At 40.0% G+C, this 25118-nt stretch overlaps 1 protein-coding gene across 1 annotated transcript; it reads left to right on the top strand.

Moving 5' to 3' along the window:
* Positions 1-12200: 12200 nt before the first annotated feature.
* On the top strand, positions 12201-13340 carry LOC121781487 (oxysterol-binding protein-related protein 4B-like). The gene is made up of 3 exons (XM_042179219.1): positions 12201-12421; positions 12675-12759; positions 13025-13340. Exons 1-3 carry the CDS (start codon positions 12201-12203, stop codon positions 13055-13057), a joined length of 339 nt encoding a protein of 112 aa, XP_042035153.1. The 3' UTR covers positions 13058-13340.
* The last annotated feature ends 11778 nt before the right edge of the window (positions 13341-25118 follow it).

Below are 25118 nucleotides of genomic sequence, written 5' to 3'. Positions count from 1 at the left end.
CCGTACATGGCGAACCCGACATCTCTTCGGTATGGAGGAGATGGAGATCTCCTGTGATTCCGGTACCGAGGAGGAACAGGAACATGTCGGGGTTGAGGATTCTTCTTCCTGGAAGACACGGCACTACTGCGGTAGTGACTTTCATGTCTGGATGAGGAAGGAGAATCCACCGTTTTCGTCTTCGGCTCTTGGCTCTTTTGCAGGAAGGCTAAGAACTCATCCTGCTTCTCAGCCAAGAACAGCTTGACAGCCTCATTCAAATCAGGCTGCTGGGAAGACTCGGTGTGTGGACCTTTTGAGCGGCTTGTTCCTTCATCGTGAAAACTGGAAGTAGATGTCTCCCGAGGTTGTTTTCCGGACCTGCGGGCTGGACTAGCTTCCTCATGGTTTTCACGAACGGTATTACGGGTAGTATGTGATCTGGTATGCATTTTTTTGGGGTGGAAAAAGGGTCAAAAATTCGCTTTATCACAAATTTGGTTCTCTGTTTCCCACAGACGGCGCCAGTGATGGTTGGGCGAATTTTTGATGGTGATGAAAGCAGGAAAATACAGATCACGACACAGAGATTTACGTGGTTCGATTTACTGAGGTAAATCTACGTCCACGGGAAGAAAAGAGGGCAGAGTTGTATTGCTTGATCTGTTTTCTACAGCTTACAATACAGACTTGCTATTTGATATTTGATCTCTAGAGAACTTAACCTTTCTTTATCTGATCTGAGTTCTATTTATACATTGAACTAAGATCGTGGCTTGCATCACCACTAATGATGGTTGTGAATGTCGTGGAGGTCATGGAGATCCTGCATGGGTCCACTATCCTGCATGAGATCCTGCATGAGTCCACTATCTCTGTGCTTGGTCCACTATCCTGCATGTGATCCTGCATGAGTTGACTATCTTCCAGTTCGGTCGAATACTGAGACCGAACTGCTGAACTATTGCCGAGCAGCTTTTGCCGATCTGAGAGTGGAGCTTGATTGGTCGGCTTTTACCGAGCTGTAGGCTGGGGCCGAACTCTTTGGTAATGCCGAACTGATACTCTTCCTTGGGCTTTGGGCTGATGGGCCGTCACTGCTATTGGGCTTGTTTAGTCCGTACCCCATCAATACTATTCTCCAAGGTTAATTTCCGAATCATGCAAAGAAAAAGGGTCAATATTTTTGTTTCCGAATCTCATTAATCGGTGATTAAGATGTTATTGTTAATGGCATGAATAAAATTTGGGTCGTTTCCCTCAAAGTATTCTGGCGATTTAGTACGTTCGAAAACGGAAAACGTGTTTAGTGACTTCAGTTTAAACACATATGGAAAATGAATGTAAAGGATCTAACTTATTCTGAAAATGACATTTTTTTCGAAAAAACTTGAAAATACTTTACTACATTAAAATTATATTGTCTCCCCCTATTAGAATACACTAGTTTACTACTTTAAATCCTCCCTTAAAATTAGATTAGCTCTAAATAAGAAAATTTTTAAACAACTAAACACTGACCTCACAATTCACTAACAACACTTCCATTAACTTTTGGCCATTTCTCCTATTTTACCAATTGCACGATAAAGCACTTTAGGAAAAAGTAGGATCAAATTTTTACTTTTCCATTTGTTTTTCCATTATCCAGAATCTACTTCCTACATAAATAATGAGAAAAAATAAAATTGGGATCTTTATTGAATTATTTCTCCTAGTTTTATTGCATTATCAATTGTTTTTCCATGTATTTGAGTTCCGATTAATCATTTTTACTATATTTACTCTATATTAGTAAAACATACGTATTTTGGAAAGAGAAAACATCTTTTTTGGTCCACAAACTTTGTCAAAGTATCATTTTAGATCCGTGAACTTTGAAAATATCATTTTAGATCCGTGAACTTTGAAAATATCATTTTAGGTCCGTCAACTATGAGTTAATATCATTCCAAGTACATTTTTACTATTTCCAAGTTTTGTGTACGAAAATACCCTCAATACCTTGAAGGATATATATTTTTAATAAATTTATCATATACTCATATTTTTTTATGAATATCTTTACAATATATTTTTTATGAATTTCTAAATATAATTTAACCTTCAATATTATCACTTAATTTTGTGACATGCAAGAAATGTTCCTTATTCAACTTTTTATAATTAGAGAATTTCAAAATATTTTTAAGATATGTATACTCGTAAAATTAATGTCTCGGTCAATAGACGATACTTGAATACTGATATATTGATATTATTTTTAAATAATATATTAATATTCAAGTATCCTCTATTGACTGTGACATTAGTTTTACGAGTATACATATCTTAAAAATATTTTAAAATTCTTTAATTATAAAAAGTTGAATAAGGAACATTTCTTGCATGTCACAAAATTAAGTGATAATACTGAAGGCCAAATTATATTTAGAAAATTTGTTAAAAAAATATGAGTATGTGATAAATTAATTAAAAATATATATCCTTCAAAGTATTGAGGGTATTTTCGTCCATAAAAACTTTGAAATAATAAAAAAGTACTTCGAATGATATTAACTCATAGTTGACGGATCTCAAATGATATTTTCAAAGTTCACGAACCTAAAATGATACTTTGACAAAGTTCGTGGACCAAAAAAGATGTTCCCTCTTTTGGAAAATAATCGAAGTATCATGCCCAAAAAACAGGGAAAAGATCAGAGTTAGAAAAGAAAAGGCGGAGTAGTTCTAACTGCGAAGTTACCGCTTTACGGCAACAAATCCGACTCCGACTACAAAACTCCCAACATCATCCAACGGGTTCTCAGCCTTCTTGTTGCCGTTAAGCCCGGCTCCGATCTCACACGCCTCCAAGTAATTTTACTCTGCTTTAGTAATTTCATTTTGAACATTAGTGTTAGAGAAATGTAAAATAAATAGTTACAGTGGAGAGAAATGAGTAAATTAAGAGAAATAATGTAGAGACTCTCTTGCTTTATTCTCTCTATTTTAACTATTTATTAGGAGTATGATCCTTTTCAAAATGAGTGTTCAAAACGAAACTCATCTGCTACAGTGGGACGGAGAGAGTATATCATATAGTAATTCTGAATCCTTGACCCATTAGTTGAAATGTTTTATTAACTGAGTTGTTGTGTATGGGAATTGAATATTGCAACTTCCGCCGCAGTTCAATATCCCGAAATCGCAGCTGCAGGTGTACGGAGAGTCTGTGTATTGCGTGAGCTCGGATTTGTTGAGCAAGTGTAGCAAGGAAGAGACGCCCCTCGGCAGAATGGTGTGCGTCGTGGCGTGGTGCGTGTCCTTGTATCGTCCGCTGCCTTTCGGCGTCGCGCCTTACAACCCGTTGCTCGGGGAGACGCACCACGTCTCCGTTCGATCACTCAATGTACTCGTAGAGCAGGTAAGTGCAAATTCAACAACATTTAATTCTTTTCGTTTTCATATATTTTGTCACTTTGTCTAATACTAATTAATTCCAATATGGATTATTGACATGCCTGCATAGTTTACAGCTGCTCGACGGAAAAATGATAGCTATGGTTAAAAATAAAAATAATTTGAAGCTCGTGTATTTCAGAATTGATAATATTTCATAAAAATAGACTATTATGCTAGTTCATCCTATTAAAACATACACATCACATATCTATTTCCGGTAGCTTTTTTCTTTACTAAGGTGGGCTTAATCTCATTTAACAATATTTTAAATTTTTTTCTATTTATCTTTTACTTTATTCGTCATGTCATAAGCTAGTCACTATTTTGGACATGAGAATTTAAAAATTGATATTTAAAAAATTAAAGTGGAGAGAGTAAAGTATGAGAGAGAAAAGATGAGTATAAAGAATAAATTAGGTGGGAAAATAAAGTAAGATAGATGATTTTTTGCTTAAAACGGAAATGACTCACTTATGAGGGATACAAAAAAAGGAATGTGATTTGCTTATGGTGGGACAAAAAGAGTACACTTAAGCAATCGTGTACTCCCTTCGTCCCAATAATTATGAAATGTTTGCTTTTCGGCACGTGATTTTATGTAGGGTTGGCAAATCATGCGGGTTGGGTCGTTATCGTGTCAACCCATTATCGACCCTGTAATAATGGAGTGCTCATTTCAGTTGGAAGAAGCTCGGCCAGAGAGGAGTTCGGTAAGCTCGGCTTACCGAGCTGGAACTAGCTTGGAACTGGCAGAAGAAGAAGGAAGCTCGGCTTTGAGCTCGGCTTTGAGTTCGGCTTTGAGCCGAGAAGACAGTTGGTCTTGAGCCGAGAAGCAAAGGAGTTCGGTTTGTGAACCGAGAAGGGAGCTCGGTTGTGAGCCGAAGAGAGTGCTCGGTTGTGAGCCGATAAGAAAGTTCGGTCTTGAGTCAAGAATAGAGTTCGTCTTGAACCGAAAAAGAAGAAGTAACAGTTCGGTCCTGAACCGAGAAGGAAGTTCGGCCTAGAGAAACTAGCCGTTGGTGCAGCAGTTAGTTAGCCGAGATGTAGCAGTTATTCTTCTTGCTTTCTTGATTCTTCTTGTAGTTAGTTAGTAGCAGTTGCTACTTGATTGTAGAGCTTTAAATAGCTCAAAACCATGTACGTAGTTAGTAGTGAAAATCAATAAAGAGTTTTCAAGTTTTCTCTCCAAGATTACCATCTTCGATACTCTAAGTGTGAGTGTGTGTTCTTCTGCATTGTGAGTTATCATACAACTGTGAGTGTGTGTGTGATTCACCTGAGTGTGTGAAAGTCTTGTGCGTATTGAATCCCAACAAGTGGCGCCGTCTGTGGGAAGGGGATATTGAAGCTGATTTGCAGAGGATCAAACGGTTTCAGAGATGGCAGCAAGGCTTGATGCAGAAAAGTTCACAGGCAAGAATGATTATAGCCTGTGGAAGATGAAGATGAAGGCGGTCTTGATTCAACAAGGCTTGGCCGCAGTTCTTGCAAATACAGAAGAGAAAGGGAAGGCTCCAATGCTTGATGATAAAGCTCAGGCAAAGATGGAGGAGATGCAGCTCAAGGCACATTCTGCAGTGATTCTGTGCCTTGGAGATAAGGTCTTGAGGGAAGTTCAAGAAGCCAAGACTGCGGTGGAGATCTTGAACAGGTTAGATGAAGTTTACCTGGCAAAATCTTTGGCTAACCGGCTGTATCTCAAGAAGAGGCTCTATGCCTATAGTTTTTCTGGTGAAAAATCTATCATAGAGCAGTTGGAGGAGTTCAATAAGATCATTGATGATCTGGGCTCTGTGGATGTTAAAATTTCAGATGAAGACAAGGCCATTCTTACATTGAATGCCTTGCCTAGCTCGTATGACCAGTTGAGTGATGCAATTATCTATGGCAGAGATAAGGCTATCACCTATGCAGAAGTCTACTCGGCCTTGATGGCTAAGGAACTCCAGAAGACTACCAGCAGAAGCTCTGCAAGCTCCAATGTTCAAACTGCAGAGGCCTTGAATGTGAAGAAGTTCAAAAAGCAGAATTTCAAGAAAAAGTTTGAGGGCTCTAAACCCTCAAGTTCTGATGCTCAGAAGGAAACCAGAGCATGTTTTTGGTGCAAGAAACCAGGGCACTTGAAGAAGGACTGCCATGCCTGGAAGAGAAAACTAGCCTCTGAGGGCCACAACACTTCTGATTGTGTAGAGAGTACTGATCCCCCTGCTCAACTCATGAATGTAAGTGATAATGGGATCAGTCACAGGTGGATAATGGACTCAGGGTGCAGCTTCCATATGTGCCCCAACAAATCTTGGTTTCATGAACTTCAGGAAGCATCAGGGACTGTAGTTCTTGGAAATAACCATGTGTGTCAGATCAAAGGGATAGGGAAAGTGAAGCTAAGTTTGCAAGATGGCTCTATAAAGATCCTAACTGGGGTGAGGTATATTCCGGAAGTGAAAAGAAATCTCATCTCATTGGGAATGCTGGAGGAGAAAGGATTCACCATTTTGATGAGTCAGGGAAAGATGCTTGTGAAATCTGGGAATGCAGTGATGATGGAGGCTGACAGAGAGCACATTCTCTATTATCTGAAGGCTAAGGCTGTTGATGGAGAAAGCAATGCAGTGTCAGTTGATTCCATAATGCTATGGCACAAGAGATTGGGCCATCCAGCAGAAGGAAGCTTGAAAGAACTCATCAAGAAGGGCCTGATCTCTGGAGATTTCAACAAGATGGACCCCTGTGAGCAGTGTATACTTGGAAAAGCAAAGAAGGCACCCTATCCTACAGGTATTCACTCTTCTACAGCCCCATTAGACTACATACACAGTGATCTCTGGGGCCCTTCACCTGTAAGCTCAATTGGTGGTGGGAAATACTACCTTGCTATTATTGATGACTACACTAGGAAACTGTGGGTGTATATACTGAAAGAAAAATCAGAGACATTCACAAAATTCAAGATATGGTGTAAAGAGGTGGAGCTAGAGAAGGGAAGGAGTGTTAAATGCCTAAGAACTGACAATGGCTTGGAATTCTTGTCCACTGAGTTTGATCTGTTTTGCAAGGAGAAGGGTATGAAGAGGCACCGCACTGTTCCTGGTAACCCCCAGCAAAATGGTGTTGTGGAGAGGATGAATAGGACTATCCTAGAGAGAGTAAGGTGCTTGTTACTCAGTTCTGGTCTGAGCAACAGATTTTGGGGAGAGGCTGTGTATACAGCAGCCTATCTCATAAATAAGTGTCCATCTACTGCCCTTAAGTCTGAGACTCCTGATTACATGTGGTATGGAGCCCATAGTGACTACTCAAAATACAAGGTGTTTGGGTGTGCAGCCTATGCTCATGCTAGGCAAAGTAAGCTTGAGGCTAGGGCTCTAAAATGCATATTGCTGGGGTATCAGAGGGGTGTTAAAGGGTATAGGCTCTGGTGTATTGAGCCTGGTAGGCAGAAGGTGGTGGTGAGTAGGGATGTTGTGTTCTTGGAGGATCAGATGCCATACTTAAAAAGGAAGCTGGACTCCAATGAAGTTGAGAGTGATTTCCTCAAGGTGGAGCCAGTGGGACTTTGCCAAGGAGCAGGTGGAGCCTCTGACTCAGAAAGTGAGTCTGAACCAGAGGATGATGGTGCTCTAGCTCGAGGTAGAAAAATTGATGAGCCTACAGCAGATTCTGCCAGAGAGTACCAGATAGCAAGAGATAGAGGCAGAAGAAATACAAGACCACCTGAAAGGTTTTCTGATGTGGTCTACTATGCACTTTGTGCTGCTGAGGGCATTGATATTGCAGATCCTCTCACATATAAAGAAGCCATGAAGAGTAAAGACAGAGAAAGGTGGATTGAAGCCATGAATGAGGAAATGGAATCTTTACTCAAGAACAAAACATGGATTTTGGTGGATAAATCCAGACTGACTACAGATGGAAAAGAAAGGAGGCTGATCAGTTGTAAGTGGTTGTTTAAGAAAAAGATTGAGACCACTGATAAAGATAGAATCAGATTCAAGGCAAGGCTGGTGGCTAGGGGCTTCACACAGCAAGAAGGAATTGATTTCAATGAAGTATTTGCTCCAGTTGTGAAGCACACTTCGATTAGGATCTTGTTGGCAGTTGTGAACCAGCTAGACTGGGAGCTACAACAGCTTGATGTGAAGACAGCCTTCCTCAATGGGGATCTAGAGGAGACTATCTTTATGGAACAGCCAGAGGGCTATGTGAAGACTGGAGAAGAAGGCAAGGTGTGCCTGCTACAGAAAAGTCTTTATGGACTTAAGCAAAGTCCTAGACAGTGGAATAAGAAGTTTGATGCACAGATGAAGAAGATTGGCTTCTCCAAGTCAGAATATGATGATTGTATTTACATCAAGAAGGCAGGCAGGACTCCCATTGCCTACCTATTACTCTATGTGGATGATATGCTACTTGCAGGCCCTTCTATGACAGAAATTCAGAAAGTTAAACAAGATCTGAAGTCGAGCTTTGAAATGAAGGATCTAGGAGAGTCAAGGAAGATTCTAGGCATACATATTCAGAGAGATAGAGGCTGCAAGAAGCTGTGGATGCTGCAAACTGATTATATTGACAAAGTTATGCAGAGATTCAGAATGGAGAATGCTAAACCTGCCTCAACACCCTTGTCCCAGAGTTTCAGATTATCAAAGGAACAAGCTCCTAAAACTAAGCAAGAGGCTGATGAGATGGAGGCTATCCCTTATGCTAGTGTTGTTGGGAGTATCATGTACACTATGATTTGTACAAGACCAGATCTTGCTCATGCTATCTCAGTGACTAGCAGATACATGGCAGACCCGGGGAAGGAGCATTGGAATGCTCTTAAATGGATATTGAGGTACATGAAGTCAACTAAGGACTGGGGGATTGTGTTCAATGGCTGGGAAGGTGGATCTGAGGAGGTTGTGCAGGGGTATTGTGATGCAGACTATGCTGCAAATCTGGACACCAGAAAGTCTCAAACAGGTTATTTGTTCACCATGTTTGGAACTGTGATCAGTTGGAAATCAGGTCTGCAGAGTGTAGTTGCTCTCTCAACTACAGAATCAGAGTATATAGCTCTCACTGCAGCTGTACAGGAGAGCTTTTGGATCCAGGGAGTAATTTCTGATTTTGGTTTTGACCAAGAAACAATGGTGATTCATTGTGACAGCAGCTCAGCTATATGCTTGGCCAAACATCCGGGTTTCCATGAAAGGAGCAAGCATATAGACATAAAGTTGCACTTTATTAGAGATGAGATTGAAAGGGGAAGGGTGAAGGTGGTTAAGATTAACACCTTGCACAATCCGGCAGATATGCTAACTAAATCTCTAAGTAGAGACAAGTTTGATCATTGCAAGAAGTTGATCAATGTTTGTGCAAGAACTGAGATGAGCCCTCAGGTGGAGAATTGTAATAATGGAGTGCTCATTTCAGTTGGAAGAAGCTCGGCCAGAGAGGAGTTCGGTAAGCTCGGCTTACCGAGCTGGAACTAGCTTGGAACTGGCAGAAGAAGAAGGAAGCTCGGCTTTGAGCTCGGCTTTGAGTTCGGCTTTGAGCCGAGAAGACAGTTGGTCTTGAGCCGAGAAGCAAAGGAGTTCGGTTTGTGAACCGAGAAGGGAGCTCGGTTGTGAGCCGAAGAGAGTGCTCGGTTGTGAGCCGATAAGAAAGTTCGGTCTTGAGTCAAGAATAGAGTTCGTCTTGAACCGAAAAAGAAGAAGTAACAGTTCGGTCCTGAACCGAGAAGGAAGTTCGGCCTAGAGAAACTAGCCGTTGGTGCAGCAGTTAGTTAGCCGAGATGTAGCAGTTATTCTTCTTGCTTTCTTGATTCTTCTTGTAGTTAGTTAGTAGCAGTTGCTACTTGATTGTAGAGCTTTAAATAGCTCAAAACCATGTACGTAGTTAGTAGTGAAAATCAATAAAGAGTTTTCAAGTTTTCTCTCCAAGATTACCATCTTCGATACTCTAAGTGTGAGTGTGTGTTCTTCTGCATTGTGAGTTATCATACAACTGTGAGTGTGTGTGTGATTCACCTGAGTGTGTGAAAGTCTTGTGCGTATTGAATCCCAACAGACCCAACCTAATCGTGTCCCAACCCAACCCGAAATCATCGGGTTCTTATCGTGTCCCAACCCAACGGGTTCGTATGTGTTATCGTGTACCCAGAAAAAAATCAACTCTCTATTAATGATAGTAAGTTAGCTTGACACGACACGGTAAGGACTAAAACATGATGTTATTATATGATCGAAACATGATATTATACGATAAAATAAAAAATTACCAAATTAAAATAATTATATTCTTAATCAAAATAATAAAATTAAAGTATAATAATATTAAATATATATAATAAAATTATATAATTAAAAAAATTTAATTAATATTTTTTAATTAATAAAATTAAAGTATAGTATTTTTTAATTAATTAAAATTAAAGTATAATAATTTTAATCAAAAAAATAATTAAAAATTAAAGTTTAATAATTTTTTAATTAATAAAAAATAATTTTTTTTTCTTAAACGTATAACCCAAACTCAACCCAAACACGACCCGACCCAACCCGTTATCTTCGTGTTCTTATTGGGTCGACCCTATAAGGACCCAAATTCTGAACGTCCGTGTTCGTGTCGTGTTAATTTCGTGCTGGTCCGTGTCGTGTTATCGTGTCGTATCAAAAATTGTCAGCCCTGATTTTATGTAGTTTTGTTACGAGTTAAAGAAGAGAGAGTAAAATAAGAGAGAAGAAAAGTAGAGATAATGTTATTTTCATTTTAAGAAACGTTTATTTTTAGTGGGACAACCCAAGAAGGAAAATGTTTCATTTCTAAGAGCATCCCCAACCATGCTCTTGCCAAAAAGCATGGATGTGGGCCCGGCTCCACATTTATTAATTTTTTACTCCATGCTCTTCCCCAAGAGCACAACACCCTATCCATGCTCTTCCGTAAGGACATGCTCAAGGGTCCCACCATTCTATTATTCAATTTAAATAAAAACATTTTCACAATATTTAAATGCATTAAAAATATCCAAAATGCTATTACTAATTACTAAAAAATTAAAAATTACATAATTAAAAACTTAAAAATTAAAATTTCATAATAAAGTCTAAAAAATAAAAATTACATAATTTAAATCCTAAAAATTTAAAATTACATAATTAAATTCATAAAAAAAACCTACTACTCGTTGCCGAATTTCCCCCAAATATGTTTGATTAAGTAATCTTGTACCTCAGTGTGGGCTTTGGTATCGCGTATTGTGTGTCTTGTTTGGATCCTCTCGCGCACCGTCGTATGCATATCTCGGCGTGGGGGAGACCTTGCGGTTGAGCTTCTGGCTTCATCCTCGTCGTTAAAGTTAGCCGTCATCGGTCCTTCGTCAGCCATAATCATGTTGTGCAAGATAATACACGTGTACATTATGTCGGCAATATTCTTAACGTACCATAGTCGAGACGGGGCCCTCACAATGTTGAATCGGCCTTGAAGGACCCCAAAAGCTCCTTCGACGTCTTTCCGAGCAGCCTCTTGACGCGGCGCATGAAGAATCTGTCTCGGGTCTTGGGGATTGTTGAGCGTCTTCACGAAAGTCGACCACCTTGGGTAGATACCATCGGCGAGATAGTAACCCATGTGGTATGGATTTCCCTTTACGATGAATTAGATCACCGGTGCTACACCATTCAAAACATCATTAAAGAGTGGTGAAGAATATAGCACGTTCAAGTCGTTGTTGGATCCGGCAACACAGAAATATGCATGTCAAAACCATAGGCGGTAGTCGGCGACCGCTTCAAGGATAAGCGTTGGGCCGCCGCCTTTGTGGCCGCTTAAGTGTTGCCCCCTCCAAGCATTCGGGCAATTCTTCCACTTCCAATGCATACCGGGAAATCTGTGGACTGTTTCGTGAAGATGAAGCAACAGTTGACAATCTTCGGTGGTAGGTGCCCAAAGGAATTCATCATCGAAAGCAGAACGAACGCCGTCGCAAAATTTTTTGAGGCATTCGATTCTAGTTGACTCACCCACATGCAAATACTCATCGAAGAGGTCAGCCGTTTGCCCATTAGCTAGTTGTCGGATGGCACAAGTACACTTCTGCAACGCCGAGAGACTTTGCCGACCGGTTGCTCTTCTACATGATTGAAAGTATTCAACACGGGCGGACAATGTGTTTACAATACGCATAAACAACCGTTTTAACATGCGAAAACGGTGCCGGAAATAATATTCCGGAAACCGCGGCTCGTCGGAAAAATAGTCAGCAACGAGCCTTTCGTGGGCTCCCTCCCGGTCACGAGGATGTAGTAGCGATTTGATTTAGTTGGTCGAAGAGGAGGGGCAGGGGTAGCGGCGGGACATAGGCTTCATAGGCAGCACGATATTGTTCATAGTATTCTTGTTCTTCGCGTTCCGCTTCCACAATGATATCGCTGAAATCCATTTTTGAATTTAGATAGGGTATGAGTGAGAGAGGAAGATGTAGATGTGTTGTATGAAAAAATATGAATGAGAGATAATTTGATGTGAAAAATGGATGATAAATGTGTGTATTTATAGATGATTTTGGGATTAAAAAAATTTAAAAAACGGTAATAAACGGCTATATTTTTGGAAATCCGAAAATATATATTTTTAAATTTTTAATATTATTTTCGATTTTTAAAAAAAACAATAAAAAATGAAATTGCAACGCTAAGCCGTTGGCGAATAAGAACGGGCCACGTCGCCCTGCTCAGCGGCACGGACGTGCTCGATACATCGAGCAGCGCAAACACGAAACATACATCATGAACTCTCCCAAACTCGTCATAAGATTCTTGCCTTTTTCGAGCGTGGAGTGGATAGGAAATGTAACAATCCGATGCCAAGAAACTGACCTCGAAGCACAACTTTGTTACAGAGGATACTCGTTTTGCCAACGACCCTCACTACATAGGTCGATTAAGGGAAAGATCGTTAGATCATCGACTTCACACTTCATTTATGAAATCGATGGCCATTGGGACAGGTAAACTGATTTCATTTACTTTATGTAAAATTTGCTAGTACTTAACTTCTAAATTTAATCTGATTTTCTAGGCCTGATATTCAAACTCATTTTAGGTTAATTGTGTTGACAACGATGATGTTTTGGACTATGTCTTCATTAAATTGGGGCATAATCTAACTCCCCAGCGAAATCAGATTAGTTATTGTTTGCGTTGATGCGTGAATCAAAATTTGATGTAATTTACGATTATAGAAATATTTTCGATGTATAGAAGCGTAATGGGGAAGGATGTAGCCACTGGGCAGCAGACAACTATCTACAATGCTAAAGAAGCACTATCTGTCATGGATCCAGAGGTAAAATATACTCCTCCATTCCTTATTATGTGTTCCAGTTTTTCATTTACGTTCGTCCCATATTAATTGTCTCACTTTATTTTTACTAGTGGATCTCATATTCCACTAACTTTAACTTTTTCAAGCCACTTTGTATTACATTTGTTAAAATCCATGTCGGATCAAAGTGGGGCACATTTGGGGACGAAGGGGGTGAGGTGGTACAGTCTACATGGAATTGAAGTTCCAAACGAAAATATTGAGGTATTTGAGTGTGTAAATGCAGGCGGTTTGTAGAAGTGAGTATGGAGTGAAGTGAGCAGGGCCATAATCGAGAAGAAGTGGGATAAAGCCAGAGAATGCAAGAGTGAGATTGAGGAGAAACAGAGAGAGACAACTCAAAGAGGAAGAATGGCTTCCTAAGTATTTTAGGGTGTTCCCTGCTCCAGTTCTTGTTAATCATTAATATTTAAAACTTTCGTTCTTGTATTTCGAAATAACTATGTCTCTTTTATATTTTTATGAACAATCCTCTTCCCTATAAAGCATTTTAAGAAGGTGGAGTGGCTCATTTTCAGGTGATATCAATGCAAACTCAAGTTAATGATTGATATTTTTATTCACGTGTATCCGATGAGCATTCTAATCCTTGATGAATATTTTTATTCTAGTATGGATGGAGGCGCCTTCATTTTTATCCCACATAACATCAACTCAGTAATAGTAGTAATGTAGTATATCTTCTATGTATTCTTGCATAATCACACTTGTAAATGAAAAATAACTTTAATTCAACTAAGCAATACTTGACTTTTGTTAGAATTGCTTTGACAAATTTATTAAAGAACATACCTGTGGAGTATAAAACTTGATGTTCTGTGTTCATGTTCTTCATACATTAGGATTAGAGTGAGATTAGAAAAGAATAAAACTGAACTTAGTCTTTATTAAACACAATCGATCTTAATGCAACATTTCCCCGTTTTCAAATAAAAAACATCGACTGCGTGAATCTTCGTTGTCAACTTAAAAATTGGAGTGTACCACGGCAAAAATGACACTTTAGGATAAAATATGACTTATTTTTACAATAAAAGAGCATGTTTGTGATTTGTGTTCTACTCCATGTTGTGATTGTGAAGTGGTGGTGCTCTAAACATGCTTCAGGTGTATCTATGGCTCTATATACTAGATGAGCATGAATTTAGGGTGTTGGTGGGATTACCAGTTGAACGGTCATGGGTTGGCTGCCTCTCCTGTAACTCACAACTATGCTAAAACCTCTCTCACTCGTCAGCCCTTAAATGAGCTGCTATCTTGTCTTCATACTACAACATATCTCCTTTTTTTTTGGATCCTGCAGCAACTTTAACTGAAATTTGGTGTTGTGCTAGGAGATAAGGACTCTTGCATTTATGTTATTTGTTGGTGTTGCAGAGTGCAGGAGTTGTTGGGAGTAGGAGATGTACGAGTATACTTGCTGATTTTGGAAAGACTTTGGTTCACTTGAAAGGTATTGTTGTCTCATTCCTCACTTACTCTCTTACTTGGCAGATTTTTGGGTATTACTAGTACATTAGGACTTAGTTTGTCTTGTTTGCATAATGTAGACCTTGGAAAAAAATTGGGCTGCCAAGCAGGCTTGCTGCTCTCAGCCCAACGGGCTGCATCGGACACGGGCCGTGGAGGTTTGGCTTGGCCTCGAGAAGAAATTCCCAGCATTTGCATGTTTGAAATTTGGGCTTCCACATGACTAATTTAATGTGTATGACTATCTTTCAGCTGCACAATTAAAGTGATTTATTAAAGATTAAAGTTTGGGCTAAAGTGTATTTATTTGTTATGGAAATAAGTGTAGATAGCATATGTGACTTTCTATTTGATGAGGGACCGAATAAAAAATAAAGTGACTTATATTATGTATAAATATAAGTTAGGGTTATGGTCCCCAGACGTCATAAGAACGTTGAATATCTCTGTATTCTCTCGGCAGACTATTGTGAAGGACGTCTCTGATCGTTTGAAACAATTCCGCCGTTCAATTTTTGATGGATCAAGGTATGCTTCCGCTCTATAGTTTTTGCTCCTTCTCCGTCGTTCTTGGTTAATCATCATAGAGAGCTTTAAGTAATTGTTCACTCAATTATTTCAACAAGTGGTATTAGAGCCACTCTATTGATGATTCTATGAGAATTGGGAAAAGGAGAATATGGTTTTCGTTATTGCTTCTTCTATGAATCTATGAAATATTGATTTGAAGTTTTGTGGATTTGTTCAGATGTTCTGTGGATTTGTTCCAACTGATTGGATGACCGAATGATGATTTAATTCATGGTTATGTATCTTGTTTTTCGCATGTCGTGAAATTCCTGGTGTTTTGAATGGATTTGTGGATATGCACGCAAATTTACCATGACCTAAATTTAATTGGCTGATTTATGATCGCGTCGCTCAAGTACCTGTGTTAATTATATAATTGATATTGGTGAATTCATTGTTTATATGCTCAATGACCGAGAATGACTTTTTAATTATGTACAAATCTTTTGTGTGATCATATAATGGTGTGCGAGTCGTTTATGATCAATTGGGATTTCAGAATTCAATTTGTGGCTGTATTGTTAATTTCTTTATCAACTTATTGGAAATATTGATTCTGCACATTTACAGTGATTATCTTCTGTAATTGAGAGCTTTATTTATATGAATGTATATGGACTGGAATAAATTGATATTGAGTTTGTATGTTATATTAATTGATATTTGGTTATGCATACGTTATATGTGAATTAATGTCTCAATTATTGAGCGTAATGCACGTTTTTTTAAACGTCTTTTACATTAAGGATTTTTTGCCAATTAATTGAGAGTTAAGAATTCTTTTAAATTCAATTAAAGTTTTAAATTCAAATTTTTAGTTACATCTCATGTTCTTTTAATGCGAATATTAGTCGGCCTACGGGAAGATTAATATTTGGAATGAGATACAGAGATACCTTTGGTGATAAATACGTGACAATTATTCAGTTTTCATGTAAGTAATGTGTGATGCCCACATGTGGACACTTATCATGATCTTATTGTCAGTGTTTGATCTCTGTAAAGAGGCTACCACTTGCAAATTCACTTTTATTGTCAAAGGACTTATTGTGAATGTTGTGCTCGGTACCTCGATATGTTTTACTAATGTTCAAAATAGATTAGTCGAAATAAGACGTTGCAACATTAACCTCTCTTGTCTAGACTTCTTTACTGCGAATGTTAGGAAGGTAAGTGTGTGTATTTTAATGCATATATTAGTCGGCCCACAAGAAGATTAATATTTGGCACGAGATACACACATACCTATGGTGATAAATAAGTGATGAATATCTAGTTTTCGTGTGAGTAAATGTGATGCCCACATGTGGACATTGCTTGACATGATCTTATTGTCAGTGTTTGATTACTGCAAAAGGTTACCACTTGCAAGTTCATATTACTGTCCACAGACTTGATTTGAATGTTGTGCCGGTACCTCGAGATGTTATCATTTTATTTGAATTTTATGATGTGAGCATGACAATTAATTTGGTTTTGTTCTGTATTTAATTATGATGTATGCTTCTGCAGTTTCTTCCAACATGAACAATATGTTAGTGTTGAATGAGTCAAATTTTAAGGATTGCAAAGATTATATTTTGATTGCTCTGGGTTGCATGATCTGGATTATGCGCTAAGGATTGAGCAACCTACTTCTCCTACGGACGATAGTACTTCTTATCAAAGGAGAAACTATGAGAAGTGGGAATACTCGAATCGTGTAAGTCTACTGATCATGAGGTGTAGGATCCCAGAAGCCTTTCGAGGCACTACATCTAAGTATATCACTAAGGCTAGTGAATACCTTGCCAAAATATTAAGGAATGTTTTGCGAAAAATATTAAGGCTGAGACAAGCATGCTTAATCTCAATAAATATAAAGGCAAGGGCAAGGGCAACGTAAGGGAGCACATTATGAAAATGTCTCACGTTGCTTCACTTAAGCTTGAATTCTAAAGACTTGCTTGTGCATTTGGTGTTGCACATCTGGTCAGTATCCCAAGAAATAAAGTAAAGGGCATTAAGAAGAAGTGTATTGAGAATGCTGCTATGGATAAATGTTCATCGCAAAGGTAACAACATAAGGACAGTGATAGTTGTTTCTTTTGTGGTAGACGTGGATATAAAAAGAATAATTGTGACAAATATCACGCATGGCATGCAAAGGAAGTTACAATTCTTGCTTTGGTTTGTACTGAAGTAAATTTGGTTTTAGTCCCTAATGATATTTAGTGGGTAGATTCTGGTACTACTACTCACATAAGGTTATCACTGTAAGGTTGTCTGAATAGGCGAAAGTCAATTGATGGTGAAAAATATATCTATATGAGATATGGCATATCGGTGGAAGTAAAGGCTATTAGGAAATGTAGATTGTTATGAAAGACTGAAATTTTTCTGGTTTTGAAGGATACTTTAGTTGTACTGTCTTTAGACATAATTTGGCTTGTATTTATGTTTTTGGACGAATTTGGTTTCTCTTGTTCATTCAGAAATATTATCTTCCTTCAAATAATTTCGGTATTGTGGCACTGTTTACTTAAAGTGCATATGATAATCTCTACATGCTTAATTATGTTACTTCTTTACATGTTGATCAAAGAGGACTAAGCGAAAATTAAATAATGAAAATTCGGCAATTCATGGCACAAGCGTTTAGGTCATATCTCAAAATAAAAAATTGAGAGACTTGTGTAAGATGATTTATTGAATACACTTATTTTTCGGATCTTGATGTGTGTATTCAATGTATCAAAGGAAGTAGACCAAACAAAAGAAATTAGGTGCCAATAGAGCTACACGTTTTGATATATACAGACATTTGTGGTTCATTCCCTTCAGTTTCTTAGAATGATCAACAATACTTTATATCATTCATAGAAGAATATTCTTGTTTTGAGCACCTATATTTAATCAATAAAAGTTTGGGGCTTTAGACAAGTTCAAAATATCCAGGGCTGATGTCAAATCTGGCTCATGGTGGCGAATACTACGACATAAATAATTGCTCAGGTGAACAATGTCAAAGACCTTTTGCCCTCTATTTGGAAGAGTGTGGTATCGTCTCTTAGTACAACATGCCTGGATCGCCTAACATGAGTGGTGTAGCTGAAAGACGAAATAGAACTCTTAAAGATATGTGAGGGAGTATGATTTCTCATTATTCCTTGTCACTTTCGCTTTGGGGAGAGGCTTTAAAGACTGTAGCATATATTCTCACTTTGGTCATCCAGAAGAATTTAGGGTTTTTAAAATTTTATGATCTCACATAATGAACTAATTTGGGCGAGTATATAGTATTCCTTGAGGATGTTGAGTTTGGTGGGAAGAATGTGTTTACTTTGAGGAGGAGTCTATATAGACACCTACTATTGCTTCTGAAAATGTTCAGGCATCAATTATTAGGCCATCCGCAACGATGTCTCTTATCCGTCTCTTAACCGTCTCATCTCTTCACTATTCATGGGCCCCACTGTACTTTTCATCTCATCTCTTAACAAAGAGACAGCACCTGCAACCCTCCATCTCTTAACCATCTCATCCCTTAACTATTCATTCATTTTCATTTTTTATTTTTATTTCCAACAAATTCAATTAATAAAAATACACTTCATTAAATAAAATAAAATTACAATTTAAAATCCTAAAAAAATAAAAAGTGGAAAAAAAATAAAAACACATAATAAAAAAGTGAAAAAAAAATTAAAATACATAATTTAAAAAACAATTTTATATAAATTATAAAAACTACTTCGCCGGCGAATCATCCCCCGAAGGCGGTGGTGGCGGAGCACTCAAGCCACCTGTAGGCGGAATACCAATTTGTCTTGCCATATACTCAATTCCAGCAAGATGGGCTTGATATTGGGGATGCGTCATGCGGGAAGTGTCTGCCATCGTGGCGGTCAAGTACATGGACAATAGGGTGTTCGAGCCCGAGACCGAGCTTGCCTGGCTTGATTCGCCTCGGCCCCTCCTCCCTCTAGCCGCCTTGGTCCCTTGCGGCGGACGGCGCCCATGGGAGGACCCCCTGCATCGGTGGTCGTGCCCTCAACCTCTTGTGAGGCACACTTTTGTGAGACGTTGCCTGACCCGCCCTCACTTGACGAGTATTGGCCACCCGCCGTGTGCTTCGTACGTTTCAAGCTCGAGCACGTGCTGGACTGGACACCGCCAGCCCACCTTTCAACGTCTCTGACCACCTCCCAAACATCGACATGTTTGAATTCTTTTCAGTTGTCGTAAAAAATGACTCGCAAAGCCGCTCTCAGAATGTCGGCTCCACTAGCTCCGCTTTGGTAATTCGCCGCTTCATTCTTGTAGATTACGCAAAATTTTTTGACATCTCTGTCGACTCGGTCAAAATGACTGCGAAGGGCCACTTCGGCTTGTTCTCGTTGTAGGCGTCAGTGACCTTTTCCAAAAAACACTTGCAGGTTTGTTGATTCCCGACTATGGGATCGTACGAGACGCTGACCCAAGTGTTGAACAGAGTCATTGTCTCCTTGCGGTTGTATGGATGACGACCGATATCCTCCTCCTCCTCCGCGTGCTCCTCCTCATCCTCTTCCTCCACGGCGTCGAATGCGCGACCCCCGGAGCTTCCACCGCCTCGTGCTCCTTCCGGAGTGGGTTCATCCAGAAAATTCTCCCTAATTTGGGATAATCCCTGCGAATACCTCGGGGCGGAGGGACGAGCGTATGCATCCACATCAAAATGGGGTGGTTGGTATGCCGCTGGCGTCAACGAGCCTTGGATGCCGGCGTCAACGAATCGGAACCACCGAAGACATTGTACATGCCCCCCACTCGCCAAACGTGTTCAAGTCATAGCCGCCGGAGCCGCCAGAGTTTCCGTCGCCGAACATTTTGAGATGAAAATTGGAGAGGTGAGATGAAAATTGGAGAGGAAAAAGAGATGATTTGAGAATAATAGATGTATGTTTGTGTGTATAATGAGGATGAAAGAGGAGTATTTATAGAGTAAAAAAAGAAAAAAATAAATAAAATATAAAAAAAATACCGTTGAACGGTAAAAAACGGTAACATTAGAGCATCCACAGTGGTGCAGAACTGCCATGTCATAAGGAATTTCCACTGCACTGCCACGTCATAAGGAATTTCCACTGCACAGTGGCGGAATTCTTGAAGGAACTCCCACAATTAAAAAAAATTCACAAATTCACAAATTAAACAATTTCCGGAAGTAAGAAATTTACGGAATTAAATAGTCGACACTAATAGGGAAAAATATTCCATTAATAAAAAAAGAAAAGTACATTTCACCAAATTACAAAAATACATTTCAATAATGCTTCACACCCACATCAACGGCGACCCCTCCGCTGTCATACTTCTTCAATAATATCATTCTGGAGTCGAACATGGGCTTGTTTTTAGCGCATGTCGGTGAATGCACGGACTCGATCGACATCGTCGTGGGGTATCCCCATGCGGACATTGCTAGTGGCCACGCCGTGGCTTGGACCCGCAGCATCAGCGTCCTCGTTGGTCCACTCAGTCAGTGCTGGACCTTCATCTTCGACAATCATGTTGTGCATGATAATACATGCGTACATGATGTCGGCGATGCTGTCAACACACCACAGCCGTGTGGGACCCTTCACTGCCGCCCATCGACCCTGTAGCACTCCAAATGCCCGCTCCACATCCTTGTGCGCTGCCTCTTGACGTTGCGCAAAATATATCTTCTTTTCATCTGCTAGGCACCTGATCGTCTTCACAAAGACGGGCCACATCTAGACGTCACCACGGTTCGGGAACCGGCGGTTCACGGTTCGGAACCGCCGGTTCTGGTTCAAGAAAATCTTGAACCTGAACCTGCCCGTCCTAGGTTAGACGGTTCCGGTTCCTGAACCGTGAACCGGCGGTTCATCTCAACCGCTGGAACCGCCGGTTCCGGGGCGGTTCGGCCGGTTGGGCGGTTCATGGAATTTTTTATTTTTATTTTTTGTTAACATTGTAATTCAAGTAAAAAATGTAAATATACTTGCATAAATAAAATTAGAATAATGCGATGTACAAATGCAATTTTATTGATACAAATTATAACTTTAAAATTACAAATTACAACTTAAAATTTACAAATTACAACTTAAAAATTATAAATTACAAAAGATTTAAAGTCTTGATTACCATTTACAAATTACATATTCAAAACAAATGGGAGAAAAAAGAAATAAAAGAAAAGGACTTGAGCTCAACTTAAATTTAAAATTTAAGTTGAGATGCCTACGTATCCTCAATGCTCAATTGCATTTTGGAATCAGAGTCCACGTAGTTCTCTTACCTTGCCTACCTATTTGGCTTGATCGAAGGAATTGGCCTACTCTTCTTCGTCGGGGAAGTAGCCTTGGTCGGGTTGTACTACTTGATTGTCCCAATCCGATTTCTGGTCTCTAATTTCGGCGGAGCACCAATCATCAAGTAACATGGCGGCTTCCAAGTTTTTCCCGGTGAGTCTACTTCTTCTGTCGTCCAAGACGTTGCCTCCAACACTAAAGGCGGACTCGACAGCGACAGTGGAAGCTGGAACCTGAAAAGATCTCCTTGGCCATTGATGCAAGGATGAGAAAATCTTTCTCGTGTGATCCCCACCAATCTAGGACGTCGATTTGTTGGGGAACGGGACCTCCTTCTTCATCATTGAAGAAAAAGTGTGAGTCAAAATATAAATCTAACTCACTTGCCGAATTTGTCGTCCTTCCTCCGTTGTTGTAGCCGTATAGGTCCGCCAATTGGGATTGGGTGCCGGGGTCATCAACTTGGAAGAAGCCAAAGTTATGTGTTGGGCGGAGGGGTCTAGGTCTCACTTGGTGGGTACTGTTGTACTTGGCTTCGTAATCATGAAAGAGAACCCTCAAGTCTAACTCAAAACTTCTTTGCAAGGTTGGGAGGTGGGGGAGGTTTATTTGGAATGTTTGGGCTAGGTTTATGTAGTTGTCGTCGTCCTCGTCATTCGATTGCAAAGCTCGGAGTGGTTCAAGATCAATAGAAGCCAAATTGTTATAATAAAATTCTAAAATTTTTAAAGTACCAACTAGTCTCCATTTTGGATCCAAAAGTTTTGCAAGCAAAAAAAACCGTTGGGATCTCATTGAAATACTTAAGCCATTTTTCAACCATATAATATAAAACACACATTAATTCAGGATTATTTGTGGAATTTTTCATTGCAGTTTTAAAACCAAGTGATATATACACACAATGTTCTAAAACACGAACGGATGTGCAATAATACACAGCCGATAACTCAACGGTGGCATTTATAAAACCTTTGAATAATTTAAATAAACTCATGCTTTGATCCCAACAAGAAGAGGTTAGATATAAATCATCTACGGGGAAAGTTCTATAAAAATCAACCAAATATTCTATATGATCTAATGTAGAATGCAACATATCATATGTAGAGTTCCATCTAGTAGACACATCTAAAGTAAAAGTTGTGTACCTTACTTTCTTCGAATGGCAATACTTCTTCCACGCCTTGCCAATATGAGGCTTCCAGTGGGTCAAGGATACAACTGATGTAATAGGTTGAATATGTCTTTGCCATAAAGACGAAGCATCTTGTACACAATAATTTAAAATATAACATATACATCGTTGGTGAAAATATTTACCACTTAACACCGGGGAGCAAGCCGCAATTAATTCGGGTATACTTGCAGTGTTAGCGGTTGTGTTATCAAAACCAACCGAAAATATTTTGTTGCATAAATCATAATCATTCAAAACTTGAATAATTAAAGATGCAATTGCTTATGCGGTGTGTGGTGAAGGAAATTGACTAAAACCAATTAAACGTTTATTTGAACTCCAACTATTATCTATAAAATGACATGAAATTCCCATGTAAGAATTTCTCTGGAAAGAATCCGTCCACACATCAGAGCAAATATTAACTTTGTGTCCCAAGTTAGATAAAAACTTTCCTACTTCTCTTTTTTTATCAAAAAACTGCCGGTTGTTAGATCTTTGAGCAGTTGAGGGGGGGAATTCTTTTTGTAGCAACATTAAATGCGGTTTGCATAGTAACTTCATATTTTTTGTCATTAAAAAATTAAACGGCAAATGCTTCATTGCCGCCCATCTTACCATAGCATCGGTAACATTTTTTGGATCATATTTAAATAAAGGAGTACCTGTTTGAGACGATGAGCCGGCCGGGAAGTTTATTTAGCTTTGGGACTTAGTATGCCCATATTCCACGGGATGTTTTACCTTCAAATGGCGATGGAGAGTACCATATCCCCCACCGGTTCCAAATGGATGTACTTTCTCGCAATAGTTACAATATGCTTTGAACTCACTTGTCTCAACGGTAGTGGTCGGATCATTAGGATTTGAAATTACCACCGGGACCTTCTTGTAATGTTTGGTGAAAATATTGGATTTCAACTTTGGAGGCATCTTCTTCTTTTGTCGTCCTGAAGGAGGAGGAGCATCGGCCTCCTCATCATTTTCGCCAACTTGGCTGGCGCTAGAAGGGGGGATTGATGCGATCCATCATCGCCTTCATCCGATGATAGATTCACATCGTATTTGAAATGCGAAGCCAAATGTGAATGCCCACCATGTTGGTCGTCGGCGAGGGAAAGTAACAAGGCTGCATTTCGATCTTCTTCCTCCTACGTAAATTATATAATTAAGTAAAAATACTAACACAAAAATAAAACACATAGACACATAGATGTTAAAAAATGAAATTATGAATTTAATAAAAATGAATTAACTAAAAACAAAAACATATTAGAACTTACTTGCGCTCGAAGAGCGGCTCGCCTTCCCACCTCCTCTGCAACTTGTGCTCTAGTAGGGGCACGTTGACGACGAGTATCACTTTGATCTTGGCCAATTCCCTTGCCCCGATCACCACCACGACGAGATGAAGACATGATATTTATGGAAATTGATAGTGGAGAATAGAGAGTAGTGTGATTGTGTGAATATGATAACGTGAACAACGTGAGTAAATTATGAGCGCAAATAATGAAAACAACTTGAGTAATTAGAGAGAATGAGGATGGAGAATAGAGAAATTGAGATTGAGAAGAGAAAGACTTGTTAACACAAGAATGGGGTGAGTAGAAATGAAGAGGAGGGGGGTATTTATAGGGGAAAAATGTGATTAAATAAAAAAATTCAAAATTTCAAATTTTTTAAAACCTGGCTGAACCGCCGGTTTACAGCAAAAACCGCCGGTTTTCCGCCCGAAACCGCCAGTTTCGTCAACGGTTTCTGAAAAGGCAAGGGGTAGGTCGGAAATAGGCCTGAAAAGTTGTCGAGAACCACCGAACCGCTGGTTCCGACGAAACCGGCGATTCAAAACCGTCGGTTACGGTTCGCATGAAATTGAAACCGATACCGGCCTGATGGAACCGGCGGTTCCGGTCATGGTTTGAACCGTCGCCGACGGTTCCGGTTCCTGTTCGGAACTGTCAGTGACGGTTCCGGGCCGGTTCGGTTCGGTTTGGGGAACTCTAGCCACATCGGGTATATCCCATTTGCCAAATAATAGTCCATGTTGTGCTGGTTGCCGTTGGCGATGAAGTTGACGGCCGGGCCGACGCCCATGCACTGGTCGTTGAAAAGGGGCGACGACTGGAGGACGTTGATGTCGTTGTTCGACCCGGCTACTCCAAAATAGGCATGCCAAATCCACAGCCGGTAGTCAGCTACCGCTTCAAGGATCATCGTGGGATTCTTGGCCTTGAAACCAGTAGTGTACATCCCTTTCCAGGCAGCGGGGCAGTTCTTCCATTCCCAGTGCATACAATCTATGTTGCCTAACATCCCTGGAAACTCGTGCTGATTCCTCTGCATATCCAGCAGAGCCTGACAATCTTCGGGGGTAGGCTTCCGAAGATACCCTGACAAAAATACTTCAGGCAGTCGCGCGCAGTCATCTCGCCGATGTGGAGGTACTCGTCGAACATGTCGGCCGAACCTCCGTATGCCAACTGCCTAATTGCGGCAGTGCACTTCTGAATTGGCGTGTGGCCGGGTTTACCAGCCGCATCCTCCCGCACCCTAAAATACCTGTATCGACGCTCCAAAGCGCCCACGATACGCATAAAGAGCGGCCGATGCATCCTAAATCGTCGCCGGAATAGGTTCTCCCCAAACCGTGGCTCCGGCGCAAAGTAATCCTCGTACAACCGCTTGTGGGCAGCAAGGTGATCCCGGGAGACTATAGTGCGACGATGGATGGGTCGAGGCACCGCCGGCGCCGCGGCCGCTTGTTCCTCCCTCTCAGCGGCCTCCCACACACG

Source organism: Salvia splendens, chromosome 20, assembly GCF_004379255.2.
Source record: "Salvia splendens isolate huo1 chromosome 20, SspV2, whole genome shotgun sequence".
Lineage (NCBI taxonomy): Eukaryota > Viridiplantae > Streptophyta > Magnoliopsida > Lamiales > Lamiaceae > Salvia > Salvia splendens.
Note: the sequence above shows the minus strand (reverse complement) of the source record. Positions and strands in the feature narration are given on the sequence as shown.

Bases quoted from the DNA above. Each gene is read 5' to 3' on its own strand.
- LOC121781487 (XM_042179219.1), top strand. From the start codon at position 12,201: ATGAACTCTCCCAAACTCGTCATAAGATTCTTGCCTTTTTCGAGCGTG. The intron at 12,422-12,674 runs GTAAACTGATTT...TTCGATGTATAG, and splicing joins ATCGATGGCCATTGGGACAG to AAGCGTAATGGGGAAGGATG. The intron at 12,760-13,024 runs GTAAAATATACT...GTGTAAATGCAG, and splicing joins TATCTGTCATGGATCCAGAG to GCGGTTTGTAGAAGTGAGTA.